Genomic DNA, 19,835 nt, shown 5'->3' with positions numbered 1-19,835 from the left:
CTTCCAAATTTTTTGTTGGGGTTCTTTATACAATTTTGTGTCGTTAAAGTTCAAAAAAAGAACGAAAATAAAGAGCAATTCACTTACCATGGGACCGGAGAATCTTTATTTTGGAGATTTTTTTCTTTTTATTGCTTTCACTGATGCAGACCTTGAACTACAGTTTTCTTATTTTATTTTATATTTATTTATTTATTTATTGTTTTTTTTTTTTTTCAACCAATAAAGCCGACAATATGAAATTGGAAATATTGAATGTGGAGCACGGCATGAACTTGCTATTATTCAATGTTTTGTTTTATACAGTACCAAACACTTAGTTATTGTAGACAACCACCTACAGCCGACAGAGCCATCTATCGGATGTTATTTATTAAACACTTTCATTCTGAGCACTTCCAAGCATAACATCAGCTGTGAATAACGCCGTCAAATCTATGCGACTCACAACTCCACCAGTAAATGTCAAATTCTGAAGATTGTCAAAAAAATTAACACACCAAAATGTTGAAATTTACAAAATTGGTTACACAAACAGGTAAATTATTAATAAAACATAGAACAAATTTGCAGAAATAAACAAATACAATCTCTCTTTTAGTTCCAGTGCTAAGTTCCCGCACAGGTTTACGATTGTTAAGTATATCTGCAGTGAAACACAATGCACCAGCTGCTTCATCAGCGAACACCTCCTCTATTACACCAAATGCCGACGAACCAATTGATATTCTAAATCCTTTTGAAAAGGCTCGTAAAACGTGCATATTGTGCAAACACAACATAACACCAGACTACAAAAATGTCAAATTATTGTCACAATTCCAATCACCATACACAGGTCGTATCTATGGTCGTCACATTACCGGGTTATGTAAACAAAAACAAACAGAGGTGGAGAAGGCCATTAAGAGGGCTCAACAATGTGCCTTGATGCCAACATATCATAAAGATTTGGAGTTTATGAAAGATCCTAAACTTTTTGATCCTGAGAAACCCGTAAGACCTCATAAATATTAGGAGCCAGGTCACGGAATATAACTATCGCATTATTTTGTTTTTGTTTATATGGCATGAAAGAAAAATACATATTGTTTTCCTCACTAGTCATTTATATGTTTGAGAATTTCTTTGGGTATTTTCAAATGTTCTAGCAGGTCTTCGTAATCATAATGAGGTGTGATTTTCTCTTGCAAATCTCTAAGGGCTGCCGAAAGACCATTTTTCCAAACATTTATAGCTTGTTGCAATTCTTGAACTTTATTTATATGCATATTTCTGGATTTTAATTCTCCGTGCATTTTCTCTATTTTGGCAACTAGGAATTTTCGTTCTTGCTCATTGAGTTCATCACAGCAAACTGGAGATTTATTGTTCTCTAAGGGAATTGGTTTATTTGTTGTATCTTTTTGAACACTCGAATCATGTTCTTCATGCGTTAATTCTACCTTATTTTCCTCCATTTCGGTTATACCTGAGCTTTGTTTCTGAGTATTTTCTGCTCTTTCATGGTCAGCATTTTCTTGTCGACACTCCGATTCCAATTGGTCTTCTTCTTTTTCCATTTCATTGGCTATATGAAATTCCAGTCTCTTTTTGGTCATCTTTTCCCGTACCCGTTTGCTCAATGCTAAACGATATGGACGACAATTTGTGGTTAGACAATCCCGTTGCAATGAGCCACTAAGATTAAATTCTGGAGTTGCTGGGGGCGAACTCAAGCCATTTGATGTTGTTGCAATTTCCAAATTACGATAATTTATCTTTATATCACTTCGAAGTTTTCTCTTAATAGATTGTGTCAAAGGGGTTATTTGGGTATTATCCAAATCACTTATATTGTTTTCCCTCTCATTTTGTTGTTGTTCAGATGGATGCGAAAACATTCTCCTGGAGGATCTTCTCAACGGTGTTGTTGTTGTTGCTGCGGACTCTTTGTTTACACTGCCGGAATTGTTGCGTCTCAAACCTAAACGTTTACTTTTCGTTTGAAGTGGTGTGGAAAAATTCTCGTTTGATGTTTCGTTATTCATTTTGAAAACAAAAGTACTTGATTAATATTAACAATGAAATATAAATAAATAATAAAATACGCGGGCTTTGATATACAAATGTATAAACTATCGATGACGATAACACTAATGGATCGATAACAACAATCACGACAGATTACCCTGAAGGGCCTTTACACGTTAAAATAAGCGGCATATTTACAACCGTTATTTTAAATCCGATTGATAATACTACGTTCGCACTAGACACAAAATCCTCGGATTTTGGCCGACATCCTTTTAGATATCAGTAGATTTGCAATAGGCAAATATCAGCTGGCTCGTAGAGGATTTCAACAAAATCACTTTCAAAATCCCAAATACTGTCTTGTACAACTGTGGCTTTAGTACTAAAAATGCACTTTTTGCAACCCTGCCCCAATTTTGGCTCAACTGCAGTTTATGGCCCCTCACCGAATTGCTTAAAATTAACATATGTTGTGTCATTCGGTGAGCTGATTCTAACAAAGTGACCCATACCCGGGGGAAGTACCCGGGTCTTGAGATATAGCCCTCCAAAGGGTCAATAAAAACTTGATATATGTATAAATCCTGACTGGATTGAAGTTTGAGCTAAAGCCTCAATGGAAAACTAATGTTTCGAAACTTCATAAATTAATTAAGGAACTTAGGTCCCAATATATTATATTTGATGCTGGAACTTAGGTTCCTTCTCTTGAGTGAGCACTAACCAAGTGTTACACAATTACTTACATTGAGAAATGTAATAAATGCCTTACAGATATAACAAAATGTTTGGTTTATGGGTAGATGAACAAGAGTTATTTTATTTTTCTATAATAGGTGTGACTGCTTTGACTGCTGAATCCAGAAAGAGGGAGAATTAACTTTATAACATGGGAAGGCAAACTCGTAGGAAAAGGAATACAAAATTGTGGAGTTGCCATCAGATCTATTTTTCTTTTGTTTTTTCTTCTTTATCCTATTACAATTCATATTTTAATCTAGTACAATTCAATTCTATTACTACGTAACGGATAGCTTACACCTAATAAATTCAAAGTATTTTAATTTGATTTAATTTCATTTAAAGATAATTCATTTCATACAAAACTCCATTAAACATCCTCCCGGCCTTGGCCAGACAGGCCAATTATTTATTGTTCGAGGGCATCTTTTAATCGCTGCAGTGCTTCCATGGCGGTCCTCAAAATTTCACGACGTGGGGAGGTTCTTGACACTCGAGTTCCTTTTCGTTTCACGTCAACTAGTCGCATCTGTCTATTCTGTTTTACCTTAACATTGTCGCGAATCCGTTGGCGATCTATTGCTTCTCGTAGAATATTTTCTTGGACACGACGGCTTGTGATGAGGTGTCTTACATCAGAATGAACACGTCCTCTTTCTATTTCATCCAACGTCACTCGAGGAAGTGCGGCAATGTGCAGTAGAGTGTGATGTTCCTCTCTGCAATGTCGACAGGCAATTTCAGAGGTGCATTCGTATGTCCGGTGAGAACGAGCCAGGCAATTTACGCAATATCCGAGTCTCCTAACTTCCCTACGGCGACTTCCGACATCCATGTTGAGAAATTGTCTGCAAAACCGGAGTGGATGATAACGCTTGCAGAGAAGACATTGATGAATATTGCTAGGGGCCCTGTGAAAATAAGTAAAATTAAGTTTTTTTTTTTTTTTTTTTTTTTTTTTTTTTTTTTTTTTTTTTTAAGAGAAAGAAGACAATGACCAGAATACCAACGACACTTTTGATTTTGAAACGAGAGAGGGAACCGTATACTAGGAATGTTGTAAAAAATAAGAGAAATTAGGATTGAGTGAAAAGGGGACATAATTTAGTAATATCGCGTGTTATGGGTCCACGGGCAGTACGAACGTCTACAATCCTCACAAATCCATCAGAACTTGGGTGAGTCTTAGTTACTCTGCCGAGCCTCCAGTCACAGGGCGGCATCTGGTCATCTTTTATCACCACCAGTTGTCCGATTTTAATGTTTTCTTGAGGGGTTTGCCACTTATATCGTTTTTGTAGCTCTTTCAGGTATTCATCTTTCCAGCGTCTGGCAAATAAGTGTTGCTGAACTTTTAAACGTTCCCAGCGATCGGGAAAGGATAAGTTGTCTGGCAAATTCTCCGGAAAGGCCACGAGTGGTGCACCTTTTAAAAAGTGGCCTGGTGTTAACGCCAAAAGATCTGTTGAATTTTCGGTGATTGGAGATAGAGGGCGTGAGTTCAGGACAGCCTCGATTCGAGTGAGGAGAGTTATGAATTCCTCAAAATTGTACTTAGTATTCTGGGTTACTTTCTTGAAATGCATTTTGAATGATTTAACCCCAGCTTCCCACAAGCCACCCATGTGGGGGGCATTTGGAGGTAAAAAAGTCCATTGCATACCTTGAGGGATATATTTTGTGTTAACATCTTGAGCGGCTGTTTTGATGAATTGAGCGAATTCATATCGAAGAGTTCTTTCAGCTCCAACAAAGTTTGTTCCATTATCAGACATAATTTTCTTTGGAAGTCCTCGTCTACTGACAAATCTTGTGAAAGCGGCGAGAAATGATTCGGTGGATAAACTTGAGCAAAGTTCCAAATGAATCGCTTTGGTGCTAAAGCATACGAAAACGCAGACATATCCCTTTTGGTATGGAGCCTGCCTTATGGTTGAAGTTTTAATTGAAAAAGGTCCCGCAAAATCGAGGCCCGTGTATGTAAAGGGTAATGAAAAAGAGCTTCTTTCTAAGGGAAGCGCGGCCATTATCTGATTTTTTACCGTTTGCTTGTAGATAGTGCATATTTTACAGCTACGTATATAGTTTTTGACAGCAGATCGGAGTCTAGAGATATAGAATTCCGCGCGAATAGTCCTCATCATTAAACTGTTTTCCGCGTGCAGTAGAAGTTCGTGGATGAACTTAATAAGTAACTTGCAATAATGAGATTTGACTGGAAGTATAATTGGATGACGTTCGTGATAAGGGAGATTAGAGTTTGCTAAACGGCCGTTCGTTCGAATAAGTTTTTGGTCATCCAGAAACGGGTTTAGGGTATACAGAGAGCTTCTTTTGTGTACGGATCGTGATGCCTCGAGCAATCGGTATTCTTTTGTATAATAGCATTGTTGAGTTAAACGAATAAGATTATTTTTCACTTCCACAAACTCAGTATTAGAAATATCCAATGATGTAGGCCGGGGCTTTTTCTTCAAACAATTATAAAAACGGATGATATAAGCAATGACTCTTACCGCCCGATCCCATCTTGAAAACCGTTTTAAAATTTCATCATCTGCTTCTACCAGGTGATGGGTCTCGATTTTCCGAGTTTCTGGGAGGGTTTCCTCGTTGACCCGAGATTTTGGCCAATCCTCTGGATTTTGACGCAACCAATGTGGGCCGTGCCACCACAAAGAATTATCTATTAAATCTTCTGCGTAACATCCTCGAGATCCGAGGTCTGCAGGATTATCGCCAGACCTCACATGTCGCCAAGAACAATTGCCAACATTTCTTATAATCTTAGCAACTCGATTCGCTACATACGTCTTCCAAGTACATGGTGGTTTCGTTAACCAAGAAATAGTAATAGAAGAATCACACCAAAGATAAAGTTCAATATTCTTAAGGGACAGTTCTGACAAAACATGTTTGGTGAGTTGAGATAATAACACAGCACCGCAAAGTTCCAATCTTGGGAGACTAACAGGGTAGAGGGGGGCAACCTTTGTTTTAGACACGAGTAAATGTGACTGTACTGCATTTACACAGTCTATTCGGAGATAAATGGCAGCGCAATATGCTTTCTCGGAAGCATCGCAAAACCCATGTACCTGTACGTTGTACGAAGGACTGAAGGCAACCCATCGGGGGATCGATATACGAGAAATTTGGTTGAGACTTCTGACAAACTTATTCCATTGGTGTAAAATCTCCGGTCGCACATTTTCATCCCACTTTGTGCCCTCCACCCAAAGCTGTTGGAGCATGATTTTGGCAGTGATGATAATGGGAGAAATCCACCCTGCGGGGTCAAACAGTTTTGACACATTAGAGAGTATTTTACGTTTAGTAATAGCGATAGGAATATCAAATGGATCGATACGATACGAGAACCTATCTTCCAACGCATTCCATTGTATACCGAGGGTTTTTGTATTGCTTGTTTCATGAAATTTGAGAAATTTTGAGTCTAAAGTGTTTTCTGAAGGGACGGATGAAAGAATGGGGCCATAATTTGCGGTTATTTTCTTAAGAGGAAAACCACCGGTTTTGAGCATAGCAATTAATTGTGCAAGAGCTTCAATGGCGGACTCGGAATCATGTGCACCTGATAGAATATCGTCAACATAAGTATCATTCGTAAGAATTTGAGCAGCATATGGGAAATCACTAGCCGAATCTTTAGCGAGTTGCATTAGAGTTCGAATAGCAAGATAGGGAGCACAGTTGACACCAAATGTAACTGTTTTCAGTGCATAATCATTTATAGGACTATTAGGGAGCCGTCGGAACAGAATTCGTTGATAATTGATGTCTTCCTGGTGCACTAAAATCTGTCGGTACATTTTCTCTATGTCGCCGGTAAAAACATATTTATAAAGACGCCAGCGTAAAATTAATGCCATTAAATCGGTTTGGAGTGTGGGGCCTACGTGCAATATATCGTTAAGAGATTTCCCTGAACTAGTTTTCCTTGAAGCATTGAAGACCACGCGGACCTTGGTGCTCGTGCGCTCTGGCTTCACTACCGCGTGATGCGGTAAATAAAAAGATCTAACCGAACCATTCTCGTTTAGTTCCTTGGAAGAGACCAATTGCATATGGTCAAGAGTCGAGTACTCTTCTAAAACATCATGATACGCCTTCCCGAGACCAGGATCTTTTTTCAAGGAATTTTCCATCCTAATATACTGCGTGAGTGCGTTAGACCTTGATCGTCCCAATGGGGACTCTATTTCAAAATTCTCTTTAAAGGGGAGTCGTACCACATACCGTCCATCTGCGTTTCGTGTAGTGGTTCTCTGGTAAAGACTCTCGCAGTATTCGTCGGAAGCCGAAAGAGGACCCTTGTCGACCATCTCTTCCTGCTCCCAAAATCTCCTCAACTGTTCACTGATCGGATCACTTATCATCTCAATTGTCTGTATAGAAAAGGAGGTAATCGATGGAACCGTGACAGGTCCGCTTATAACCCAACCAAAGATAGTCGACTGAGCAATTAAAGATCCGCAAATGTTCCTAACTCCATTTAGCAATATTTGCGGAATGACATCACTACCGAGTAACAGATCAACGGTTCCTGGAGTATGAAAATCGGGATCTGCCAAATTCAGATCATTCAAATCAGCTGAAGATAATTCGGTACTAGGTACAAAAAAATTGGGTAAGAGACGAGTGATTCTCGGGACCACAATTGCATCAATTATCACATTACGGTTGTAGATAGTTGAACAGAGCGATATAGAGCACAAAGAATTCGAATTGGCAACAACTTGACCACCCATTCCGTGAATCCGAAAGCTTCTACGTTGAGTCGGAAGCAACAATTTCTGTTGGAGATTTTTCGAAATAAAAGTCTTCTCCGACCCCTGGTCCAAAAAAGCACGAGCCCTAAAAAGGTCACCATTATGGGTTAAAGTAACCATGGCTGTCGGTAAGATAGTGTCATTCCGGGAGGAATTGGAGGTATATGATGAAAAATGCGAAGAAGTATAAGAAATGGGTACTTGTTCAGCCGTCTGGGACGATGACTGTGCCTCTAGTGTTGAAGGCTGGCCATCGGTTTCTAAAACTGTAGTATTACAAGATTGTGGGGATTGATTCGAGGCGCTAGCTCGAGATTTCTTGTTCTTAAAGTGTAACATGGTGTGATGGTTCCTTTTACACTCCATGCAACCGACCTTGCTCTTGCAATCCTTCCTCAGATGTTTGTATGAGAGACAGTTCAAACACATACCGTTCTGAGATACGAAATTGTTCCGAGAGGTAGGGCTGAGATCGCGAAACTTGGCGCAATTTCTAAGGCTATGTGCCTCCTGGCTGCAAAGTTTACAAACAATGTCCGATTTACCTCCGGTATGAAAGGAATGAACCTCTGGTCGTTTACCACCACCCTTGGTCCCGTGTATACTATACAGCCGTTCTACGACTTCATACCGATCGCATAAAAATCTGTCCATTTCCGTCCAGGTTGGCAACTCCTTGTGTGACTTCAGGGACTGCTCCCAGAGAGACAAGGTTTCATGAGGTAATTTACTAGAGCACAAGTGTACTAATATTGGATCCCAGTCCTTAGTAGAAATGTTATGTGTCTTTAGAGCCGCCAGACAATCATTTATGGTTGATTGAATTCTTTGAAGAGCCTCACTGCTCTCCACAGAAACAGACCTTAGGTTCAAGAGAATCCTTAACTGATTGTCTACAAGTATTCTCCTGTTCTCATACCTACTTCGAAGGGCCTCCCACGCCAACTCAAAATTCTCACCACACAGCTGATATTTTCGAACAATACCAGCCGCATGACCCTTCACCTTGAGACGGAGATGATAAAGTTTCTGCACGGGAGATAATTTGGGGTGATTTATGTATACCGCAGTAAACATATCTCGAAATGAGGGCCATTCCTCATATCCACCCTGAAAATCTTCGGTGTCGCACGGAGGCACTTTGATACAACTAAAATTCGAAGAAGGGTCTGAAGGTTCAAAAGATACTGTTGCACGAGAAATGTCATGAGGTGGAACGAACGCCTTCTGCAAGTCCATCATTCTCGCCTTGCAATTGTGAAAACTTATGGTGCAAGTGCTGTACTTTTCCCTAGCCGAAGCCGCAAATTCCTCTGTCAGCTTTTCCCCTTTTGTGGTAAACAATTTCCTATATGTCAACTGAACATTTGTCCACCGTTCATGAAGGTCTTGTAGTGCAACTTGTAAAGAAGAGTCCGTATGTTCATTTCCCGGTCTGTTTTCGAAACCGGCGCAGAACATAATTAAATCATCCGTATCGAAGATGAAATCACCCTGTAGGCTTTCCATGGTGAGATTGGAGCAATCGAAGGTATAGTGGCAACCCGATATTTCAGGATCACTTAGACCATCCAGTCTGTTAAAAAATTACAAAGAAAAGAGCTTCCACCTGGTCACGTCCGAGTCTCGTACACGAGCAAACAAGTATCCCGAAATTTATTTCTGTTTCAGTTCCGTGGGAACAAGTACGAGATATCAAGATTTCCCTCAGTAAATATATCCAATATTCCGGAGTCTGTATTCGTTCTAGTTCCACAGGAACCAACGCAATACCACGTGCAAATTCAATTCAACTAATATACATATATAAATAGAGATTAATATGTGTTTCAGTTCCACGGGAACACATGCTATGAGAAATTGAAAATGCAAGAAAATGCAAATTTCATATAAAGTATACTTCAAAATATCTGTTGGTTTCAGGCAAAGCAAAAAGTAATTAATTGAATTCCAGCTATCTTTCCAGTATTCACTAAATGCTTTTGAAGTGACTATGAAAATATCTTCTAAAAATGTATCGACACATTCAATCAACCGAGTCGAAATCGTGTAAATATCGAGGAAATAGTACGATATAAATGAGAATCTGCAATATGAGATTTGTTGCAGAAAAGATTAAGTACAAAAAAGCTCGTATACCCAAGTTGGTCGTGAAATATTCCAAATGGTGATTACGTTCCCATAGTGTAGGTTGAAAAACAAGATAATATAGAACGTGTGAACATCCAAAACATTTTTCTTCTGGGAGAGGATAAATGTGACAGTTCCCCAGTCAAAACCAAAGTGAATTCACCGACACAGACATCTGACACAAATATCTACAAAGCTCATATTCGTGGAGAGTCAAGCAATGGTACCAGTCTTTCAACTACGCCTTTTCAAGGACATGCGGACTACAAACCCGTGTCACCAAAACTTCCGTCAATAGCCCGTCGGCGGATATACATATAATGAAAGTAAATAAGAGAAATATCCCCCAACTGATTAAATGAGCCTCAAATTTTTTCTTAACATTCGTGATTGGAGAATAAAATATTTCAAAGGGAACAAGATATTTAATAGGGGTTCATGTCTTTGATATATTCCCAATTCCATTAACAAAAAATGACACTAAGTAAATATACACCCTCCAATTTTTCGATTTCGGGTTAAACTCATATGAATCTCAAAACTCCAATTGGGGTTAGAAATTCTTCGTTGTCTGCTTATTTCACACAAAATTGCAGTATTGCATTCATATTTCATTAAAATTTTCTCATAAAAACCAAAACTTCCCAGTACAAGAGCTTGATCTTAATATTGTGCTTATAAAAGGAAATTCAACTCTTGATATGTGAGTTCACGTAATCAATTGAAGAAAATATCCTTTCAACAGAGTTCATAAAAGATAATTATGCGTATAATGAGTACATACAATATAGATGATACTGGTTTTAAGTCCATTCATTTCATAATGTATCGTATTATCAATATCGAAGTTATCCAATACTTTGTGTGTATGTGGTAACGATACAAATTTGTCATATGGATGCACGACCCTTAACAATCTCAATGAAAACAATGTATGTGTCTAGAATATAATGGTGTTCAAAGTCCCTAGTCTCTTGGACTGAATTTCTGATTGAATTTATTAACATAGGTCAACCTATTGGCTGATGGGTTCATGTAATCGCTAAATAAATATTTTTCATCACGACGCAAGCCGTTTCGTTTCATTGACCTTCCATTATATGGACTACTTTGTTATCCTTTTATTAACTGTCGTTAGTTCTTTTTAAATTCCGGTTTCGTTGAACTTCAAACCAACTAAACTACATATGAAAGGCAAAATGACTTACGTATAGTTCATCTTCGGATAATATTCAAAGTATCCGCGAGGTTCCAATCTGTACTCACTCCGAATTTTCACGGTCGTTTTTTCTTTAAATATACCAAATATGATGTCGTTCTAGCTTTACTGGGTGTCTCAGCTTAAAAACTTGCTAATCAGGTTCTATGAACTGGAAACTGGTGGTGACAAACTAAGAGCTTTGGTCGAAGAAACGATTTTCGATTTGGAGCATGAACTGGTGAAAATGATGAAATGTTGTTTATCGATGAAATGAGGGAAATGACTGTGGGTGAGTCTGATGCGGTCATGCAGTGGTGATGTTGTTGTTAAACATGTTAGATATCGGCCAGTAGAAAATAAATTTGAGTGGACCAATATCTGGGTCTAGAATTCATCTTAGGCTCATATGATTAAGGTGATTGCTTCCTTCGTATGTATCTACAAACCCAGATAATTATGTCGTCTTCAAAATATCCAATTAACTTGATTTCAATTTGGTCACAGCTTTCTTGGGCGTGTACCTAAAATAATTGAGAATTAACATCTACAACAGTAACAGTGAGGAGTGCGTTGGATCATGAGCAAAATGTCTTCAAATAAACGCCTTTTTTTGTAATCTATTTATGTGTTATACAAACCGGTACAAATATTATGAAAGCTACGATTTTGCTGTGTTGATTTACTTAAAACACGCTTCGCCACAAAGTTTTTATTGAGGACGATAAAAATTCCGGTATTCGTTACCATGCCAAGCTTGTAGGTATCATTAGCCGCAGACAACTTCCTACTTGAAGAAAACAACGAACGTTACAACCTTTTTTCCAACACTTAAAAGAAAATGCAACGTGGTTTATCGGGAAACGTGCAATAACCTTTTTTTCCAACAAATCCAGCCAACAACTTTTCGCAGCTTCACTGCGACGTATTTCTCATTCCCTAAATTTCAGACGGAATATATTTTTATATCAGAATATAATATTTTCTTCTCTCTTCTTATTTTTCTACTCCACCCAGATATTAACGCTATTATTTATATTTTTTCTTTCTATTCTCGATGAGGTTATCCAAAAATTTGCCGCTTTCTTGCCTTTTTTTTTTTTTTTTGTCGTATGAGTTCGTAGTCGACAGCAACTATATCGGCGTTATTCTGACAGTCATTCACAGTAAACTTGCTGTTGCCAGATAGAATTGTACATTCAATTGGGAATATAATGAATTCATGTAAATTACATCTTCCTTTGTTTTTGTTTAAATAATAAATGTAATATATCCATAGAATGATTAACTGTGTAGGTTCGAAGGACCATGTATAAATCCTGACTGGATTGAAGTTTGAGCTAAAGCCTCAATGGAAAACTAATGTTTCGAAACTTCATAAATTAATTAAGGAACTTAGGTCCCAATATATTATATTTGATGCTGGAACTTAGGTTCCTTCTCTTGAGTGAGCACTAACCAAGTGTTACACAATTACTTACATTGAGAAATGTAATAAATGCCTTACAGATATAACAAAATGTTTGGTTTATGGGTAGATGAACAAGAGTTATTTTATTTTTCTATAATAGGTGTGACTGCTTTGACTGCTGAATCCAGAAAGAGGGAGAATTAACTTTATAACATGGGAAGGCAAACTCGTAGGAAAAGGAATACAAAATTGTGGAGTTGCCATCAGATCTATTTTTCTTTTGTTTTTTCTTCTTTATCCTATTACAATTCATATTTTAATCTAGTACAATTCAATTCTATTACTACGTAACGGATAGCTTACACCTAATAAATTCAAAGTATTTTAATTTGATTTAATTTCATTTAAAGATAATTCATTTCATACAAAACTCCATTAAACAATATATCTCTTTTGTTTTTTGTCCAATCTAGACAAACTTGGTATCATATGAAAGCTTATTCAATGCACTATTATACACAAACAATATTTTTTAATATTTAATTTAGTTTGGGAGATATAAATAAAAAAGAAAATTTTTAGCGTATTTTTTGTTATTTTTGTTATATCTCAAAAAGTCTTCGATTACATTTTTAGACATATATTGAAAGCCTATATTCTGGCCTTTCGATTGATGTACTACATGTCTTTATAAGTCCATTTGTAGTTATTGAGCTTTTATTCTGAGTAGAAAAAAATTGTTTTATTACTGAAATAATTTTTGTATGTTGCAAGTATTAACCCAAGGGGGAAAAGTGGCCGGCCGGACAGAGTCCAAAGTGGGCTAACGTGGACCCAAGACCCGGGTACTTCCCCCGGGTATGGGTCACTTTGTTGGAATAAGCTCACCTAATGACACAACATATATTCCCTGCCAGCATTTCAAAGTTCCATTTCAACCTCATCGTTACCACAGACTCGTAAATGTCACTTCAACCATCATGAAAAGGTACATCAAAAAGTACATGCAAGTAATTTGCCATCCCTACTGTTAAAAAAGCCATTTTTTTGTGAAACGCCAAGCGCAACCAGCTTGTTATATTTTAATTAAATAAAAACGAAAATAAAGTTCTGAAAACATAGATTATTTTGTGATTAATTTGGTGATTTTCCAAATGGAATAAAGTGATTGTTTTTCAGATATTTTATAGACAGGCTGCCTCCATGGAATAAAAACACTGGTTGATAGACGCAGCAACATGTAACTCGCTACTTGTAACTCAACATCATCATTAATGCCAAAAATTATGTTAAATGTAATGTGATAGTGGTATAAATGTTATATTTTTAAGAATTTGTAAATGTTTAATCAAATTAATAAATATCTAAACAAACGTGTTTTACTCGACCACAATGATTCTTTTACAACTATCTTAAAATTCACTTTTTCTGATTGTTTGGAGGGTCCCTTATTAGCGTCGTTCTAAATTGATCTATAAAGGCACCTAATAATTGCACTCATGCGAAACATTTTTGTAGTAACTTGGCGTGATACAACTTCTCAATAGTGACGGCGCTTTTCCGACGAGTTTTTGATGTCGTATATGATTGTTTTCGACGTAGTGGGGATTCTCAAAAGAGTCCCCAAATTCAAAAAATGTTGGCAGGGTTAAAGGTGGAATTACATACCATGCGGTCATGCGTGCGTACGTTATATGCTTTTGTCAAAAAAAGTTAAAATGTTATAACTATAATTGTTTGAGTTACACGACAAAAGTAACGTATGCATATGACGCATAAAGTTGACGAACTTTTAACTTTTCAATGCGTCGGGTGCGTTGACAACATTAAACAACATGTAAACAAATCAAGAAACGAAAAACAATTTAAAATATTGACGAGAAATTATTGATTGAATTTAAAATACATAAAGTCCTATACTTTAAAAAGTGTGTGGAATACAAAAACATAACAAAAAGCGCAGAGGCAAGGAATGTAATCAGCAAATTCATTGGTATTCCGACGCATACTGTGTAACTCAATTGAAGAATCGTATTCGTCAACGCATTCGAATACAACGTACGCACGCATGACCGCATGGTATGTAATTCCACCTTAATTTTAAGTAATTCGGTGAGGGGCCCATAAACTGCAGTTGCTCCCCAATTTTCTTTGTAGATGAATGTGTGTGTGCGTGTGCACATACGGGTTTGTGTTTGGATTGGTTATTTACAAACAGCTGTTAAATCCTCAAATCTCGTTATTTTGCCAGTCCGAACACTTGAGATTTGTAAAGAGCCAACATTTTGCGTTGATTGAAGAATTGCATTTTTTTCTTGAAAGGAACAGTTTTATTTTTTATTTTATTTGATTTAACTCATTTTACAACCAAGCCGAAATGGCCATATACGGTTACAGGGATACTCAAAATAAAGAATTACATTAAATTTACTTAAAAAAAAATTATAAAAATATCCCTGCCAGCATTTCAAAGTTCCATTTCATCCTCATCGTTACCACAGACTCGTAAATGTCACTTCAACCATCATGAAAAGGTACATCAAAAAGTACATGAAAGTATTTTGCCATCCCTACTACGATTTTATTTTTTGTGAAACGCCAAGCGCAACCAGCTTGTTATATTTTAATTAAATAAAAACGAAAATAAAGTTCTGAAAACATAGATTATACGCTTAAAATTGCGAAAGGTATATTGGTGAACAATTTTTGATTTTCCAAATGGAATAAAGTGATTATTTTTCAGATATTTTACAGACATGCTGCTTCCATCAAATAAAAACACTAGTTGATAGACGCTGCATCATGTAACTCGCTACTTGTAACTCAACATCATCATTAATGCCAAAAATTATTTAAAATGTAATGTGATAGTGGTATAAATGTTATATTTTTAAGAATTTGTAAATGTTTACACAAATTAATAAATATCTAAACAAACGTGTTTTACTCGACCACAATGATTCTTTTACAACTATCTTAAAATGCACTTTTTCTGATTGTTTGGAGGGTCCCTTATTGGCGTCGTTCTAAATTGATCTATAAAGGCACCTAATAATTGCACTCATGCGAAACCTTTTTGTAGTAACTTTTGCGTGGTACAACTTCTCAATAGTGACGGCGCTTTTCCGACGAGTTTTTGATATCGTATACGATTGTTTTCGACGTGGTGGAGATTCTCGGAAGTGTCGTCAAATTCCAAAAATGTTGGCAGGGTAATTAGGACTACAATCAAGGACTGCAAAAACTTGACATTATTACACCTTATTACTAAGTATATATCTTAAGAGTGCTTCAAACTGAAAAATATCAACCCATCCGTCGGCGCTTTTCCGACGAGTTTTTGATGTCGTATACGATTGTTTTCGACGTGGTGGGGATTCTCAGTAGTAGTCAAATTCAAAAAGTGTTGGCAGGCTTAAAATGTTGTTTTTATTGTATTACGATCTTGTATTATGATAGCACCTAGTCTACCGTTTTAATTCGTTTCGGCCAAACTTAATCCTGCTTTAGCGCAATAGGGTTGACAATATAGCAAGCATTAGCGTAGCCAGACAATTTTCCTAGGGGGGCTATAGCCCCCCTAGCTAAAAAATTATAGACTGAACTTATAGGTTCAATTAATGTTTTATTTCATAAAATTGAATAAAAAATTAGACATCAAAATAACTCGACAATTAATTTATAATAAAGCAACTAAAAGTAGTTCCACACTTTTCCCAGCAAAAAAATTGTGAGTTGTTCTAAAGGCACAACTTTAAAAGCACTTCCAAAAAATGTCCTCAATTAACTACACAGGAAGTTGTTCTACTTCAATTTTTTCATATTTTAATGTATAATTTTTTGTTTTCTTTCAAATAGTTTAAAAAAAGAGTAAGAATAAATAAATTGGTACAAATTATTCAAATTTTGCAATAAAACTGCTAAATCCATTATAGAAAAATCGATAATTTTGGAAATTATTCGAGGAAAAACGTTTCAAACAAACGTCAGAATGCAATAAAAATCATAAAAATAATAAAAAATTATTTATTTGGGATAATATCACAAAATTTTTTAATTCACATTCAAAACACTGAATTATGATCTTAAGAAGTGATGCAAATTCATTGCAACGGCTGTTGAAACGGTGGACATTTGTCCTATGACAAGCTCATATTACATTAATTGCTTCTCCGCCAATTTTGCACCACTTCTAGACCCAAACAAAAAAACATTTTCACTACTTTTTTGGCGACGCTTTTTCACAGCATTATTAAGATATTAATTTATGAAAGAATAGTTTTAATATCAATTACTATTTTTTTAATTAAATTGACTAAACCAAATCAATCAAAAGGTCAACCACAGCTTTATTTCATAAATATCTGACTTCAAACATTGCCATCGACAACTACTACACCGATGAAAAAGACTGTTTTTCATATGTTTGGATATAAACATTATATGTTTGGAACACAAATTTTTAAACACAATATTTTTGAGTGCAAGCATATTATGTTCATAAACTAGCATAACATGTTTGGGACATATATGTTAATATGTTAGAACATATTATGTTTGGGACATAAAATGTTTGTAAATATAATATGCTTGGATGCAAACATATATTAATTTAGAAATAGCCTATAAACATATATGTGTTTAGTAGCTTGGAGCGCTATTTAACAGGGAGCGATATTGAATTAAGTTGGTGGTTGTTGCTTGTTATTACAAAATTAACATTTTATTTTTCCTTGGGCAATTGATCAGCTACTTCTTTGATCCTTACAAACTGTGTGGTCCGCTGTTCGAATCCCCGTCCGGCAAAAGGTAAAATTAAAATAAAAAAAAATCATACAATTGAATAATTTCTTCTACAATGTTTGTATTACAGAAAAAGGTGCTAAGAACTAAAAAATCTCGTGGAAGTGAGAAAGATGTGGGGGAATATACAATTGGGCAGAAACAAAATTTTGAGCATTCAGGTCGAAAACCTATGTTGTTAGCACCTATATTACCTGTTTATTTTCATAATTCATTATGATTGTAAATATATAAATAAATAAATAAAATTTTGAGCACAATATTGTTTGGGAGAATTTTTTTAAGCATATAATATTTTTGGGTGCAAAATGCTTCCAAACATATTATATGTTCACATAATAACATATTGTTTTTTGGAAGACAACATTATTGAATTTGGATGCAAAAATACAAAATGTTTGGAACTTAGACTACCCAAACATATATTGTTTAGACCAATATGCTTTCAAACATATTATATATTGGAAGAGATCAAACATATAAATGTTTGGGCAATACCCAAAAATGTATATGCTTGAAGCAAAATATGTTTGGGAGTATATGTTACAGAAGCGATTTTTTGTGAGCGTGTACCACAACCCAAGTAATTCGATTGTTCATGAAATTCTTTAGCGGAACTTTGTGCGATTGTATATACTTGTTTAATTGTTATAAAAATTAAAAAAAAAAAACTATTGACATTTATTGAAAAATGGAAAATCATAAACAGAGTTTCAAATTCTGGGGGGGGGGTCTAAAATTTTTCTGGGAGGTCTAAGCCCCCTCCCCAGAGGCCTTCCTACGCTTATGATAGCAAGCCGAAATATTTTGTTATTCCAGCAAATATCGACAGCTTTCCATTTCCCTGCAAACTCTTTAGGATTTTTCTTACAAATTTCTCTAAGTGTAAGGTAGTTTTTAGCACTTTTTGAAAAATATAAATTTTTACCAATTAAATAATTTAAAAAATAAATATAATGAATATACCTACGAACTTGAAGCAATTAGGGCCATAGTCGGAGCTTTGGAACTAGCAATGAGGATGTCTAAATAGGACAACGCTCTAATAAGTTCTCCAATCATTTACTCGTAATGCATAGGGGAGTTAGTTGGGTTCATTCAATTACAAACCCACGCTAAAAATCCGCCTTCTACAATACACATCTATTGTAGACGTGGACACCTATGACCTATGACAAATGTATAAAAAGTCATATGAATTACAATACACGCAAAGAAATTTCTTAAATGACACATAAATGTACTGCAAATGCAAAAATAGTTAAAAAATCAAAATTGTTTAAAATTAAGAATTCTTGTAATAGCAGTACGGTTTAAAATTCTGTTAGCTAAAGCAAGCTTTAACTGAGCCTAATGAAAATGGGGTTACAACGTGTAAAACCATATACTACTGGAGGCCCATGTCGGTATATTTTGTATATAATCTCCATAGAATAAGAGATAGTTTAGGCGATTGTCTGTTATTACAGACACACCTAGTCTATTTTGTCCGTTGTTACCACAGGCGGTGAACCATTTTCTTTGTTACGAGCAGGGATCCGGAGCGGTCCATTTTTTTCGCTCCGCTCCGCTCCCGCTCCGGAGAAAAAAAAATCGCTCCGCTCCGCTCCACGCTCCGCTCCGCTCCTCTTCGAGAAAATAATAGTACAAACATTGTATTATTTGTTCAATTGAGTTTTATTTCATTTAGAAAAATCGGGCGGTACATATATGGGAGCTATAGCTAAACCTGAACCGATTTCGATGATTTTTTGCACATATAGTTAGTGCTATAGAAGATTACATTTCGCCAACTTTGAGTAAGATCGGTTGATAAATAAGGGGTTTATGACCTAATTTGACAAAATCGAGCGATACATATATATGGGACCTATATCTAAATCTGAACCGATTTCGATGAAATTTTCAGACTTAAAGGGTGATACAGAAGATTATTTTGTGCTAAATTTGACGACGATCGGTTAGTAAAAAAAGTGCAACGTGACCCCATTTGTCGAAATCGAGCAATACATATAAATATATGGGAGCTATATCTAAATTTGATCCGATTTCTTCCAAATTCAATAACGTTCGTCCTTGTGCCCAAAAAAAACTCCCTGTACCAAATTTCATCAAAATCGGTTAATAATTGCGACCGAAATCCTGTGAACAACAAATACATGGACAGACGGACGGATGGACGGACGGACGCCAAGCGCTAGATCGACTCAGGAGGTGATTCTGAGTCGATCGGTATATATTTTATGGGGTCTAAAATCAATATTTCTTGTAGGCACATTTTTTGGCAGATCAAACTTATTATACCCTAACCACTATGTGGTTTAGGGTATAATGACTTTAAAACAATGTGTTGAAATATTTTATTAATTTTGAAGATTTTTTCAGAAATATTAAATCCATTTTGACTTCATTAAGTTTAGAGACTTTTAGACAAGGAAAAAACGTTATTTCAGAGAAATACGTCTTCTATTCTAAGCAAAATTCGTATTCGTATTTTAAGCATGTGAAATATTTGCCCTCCCGACAATATTCTTTGCGGTGCACCATCTACTATTTAATATGTGATAGAAACCAAATTTATGAAAATGGACCAAAATGGACCAAATTCTGTTTGGTCTGACCATCGGACTAAATTTAAAAATTAGAAATCTTTTGGACCAATTTTGGTCCGATCGGACCAAAACGGCAACGCTGATTGGAATTGAAAGTCTATACACAGAGTAGAAGTAACTACTCTCCGAAA

At 36.1% G+C, this 19,835-nt stretch overlaps 3 protein-coding genes and 1 long non-coding RNA gene across 8 annotated transcripts in view; 2 read left to right on the top strand and 2 right to left on the bottom strand.

Moving 5' to 3' along the window:
* aralar1 (calcium-binding mitochondrial carrier protein aralar1) overlaps positions 1-19,835 on the bottom strand; it is a 510,884-nt gene that overhangs the window by 65,622 nt on the left and 425,427 nt on the right. The window lies entirely within an intron of this gene.
* Positions 429-1,103, top strand: mRpS18C (mitochondrial ribosomal protein S18C). Its single transcript, XM_075292773.1, has 2 exons — positions 429-538; positions 602-1,103. The coding sequence occupies exons 1-2, from the start codon at positions 505-507 to the stop codon at positions 1,015-1,017; spliced, it is 450 nt and encodes a 149-aa protein (XP_075148888.1). The 5' UTR covers positions 429-504; the 3' UTR covers positions 1,018-1,103.
* LOC142222562 (uncharacterized) lies at positions 2,804-12,724 on the bottom strand. Of its 5 annotated transcripts, none has more exons than XM_075292762.1 (4): positions 11,754-11,963; positions 11,520-11,665; positions 10,889-11,402; positions 2,804-3,668 (listed from the first exon to the last, which is right to left on the bottom strand). In XM_075292762.1, exons 3-4 carry the CDS (start codon positions 10,897-10,899, stop codon positions 3,167-3,169), a joined length of 513 nt encoding a protein of 170 aa, XP_075148877.1. In that variant the 5' UTR covers positions 10,900-11,402; positions 11,520-11,665; positions 11,754-11,963; the 3' UTR covers positions 2,804-3,166. The 5 variants fall into 5 exon arrangements, with proteins under 5 accessions (XP_075148877.1, XP_075148878.1, XP_075148879.1 ...); XM_075292763.1 differs by having other exon boundaries at positions 11,565-11,665; XM_075292764.1 differs by lacking the exons at positions 11,520-11,665; positions 11,754-11,963 and adding an exon at positions 12,360-12,724.
* Positions 14,751-15,246, top strand: LOC142219449 (uncharacterized). The gene is made up of 2 exons (XR_012717580.1): positions 14,751-14,976; positions 15,033-15,246. It is a non-coding gene; the product is annotated as an uncharacterized LOC142219449 (long non-coding RNA).

Source organism: Haematobia irritans, chromosome 1 (assembly GCF_050003625.1).
Source record: "Haematobia irritans isolate KBUSLIRL chromosome 1, ASM5000362v1, whole genome shotgun sequence".
NCBI classification, from domain to species: Eukaryota; Metazoa; Arthropoda; class Insecta; order Diptera; family Muscidae; genus Haematobia; species Haematobia irritans.
This window is presented reverse-complemented; position numbering and strand designations above follow the sequence as displayed.

Coding starts and splice junctions, on each gene's coding strand:
- mRpS18C (XM_075292773.1), top strand. CDS start 505: ATGTTGAAATTTACAAAATTGGTTACACAAACAG. Junction 539..601: donor AAAATTGGTTACACAAACAG/GTAAATTATTAA, acceptor TCTCTCTTTTAG/TTCCAGTGCTAAGTTCCCGC.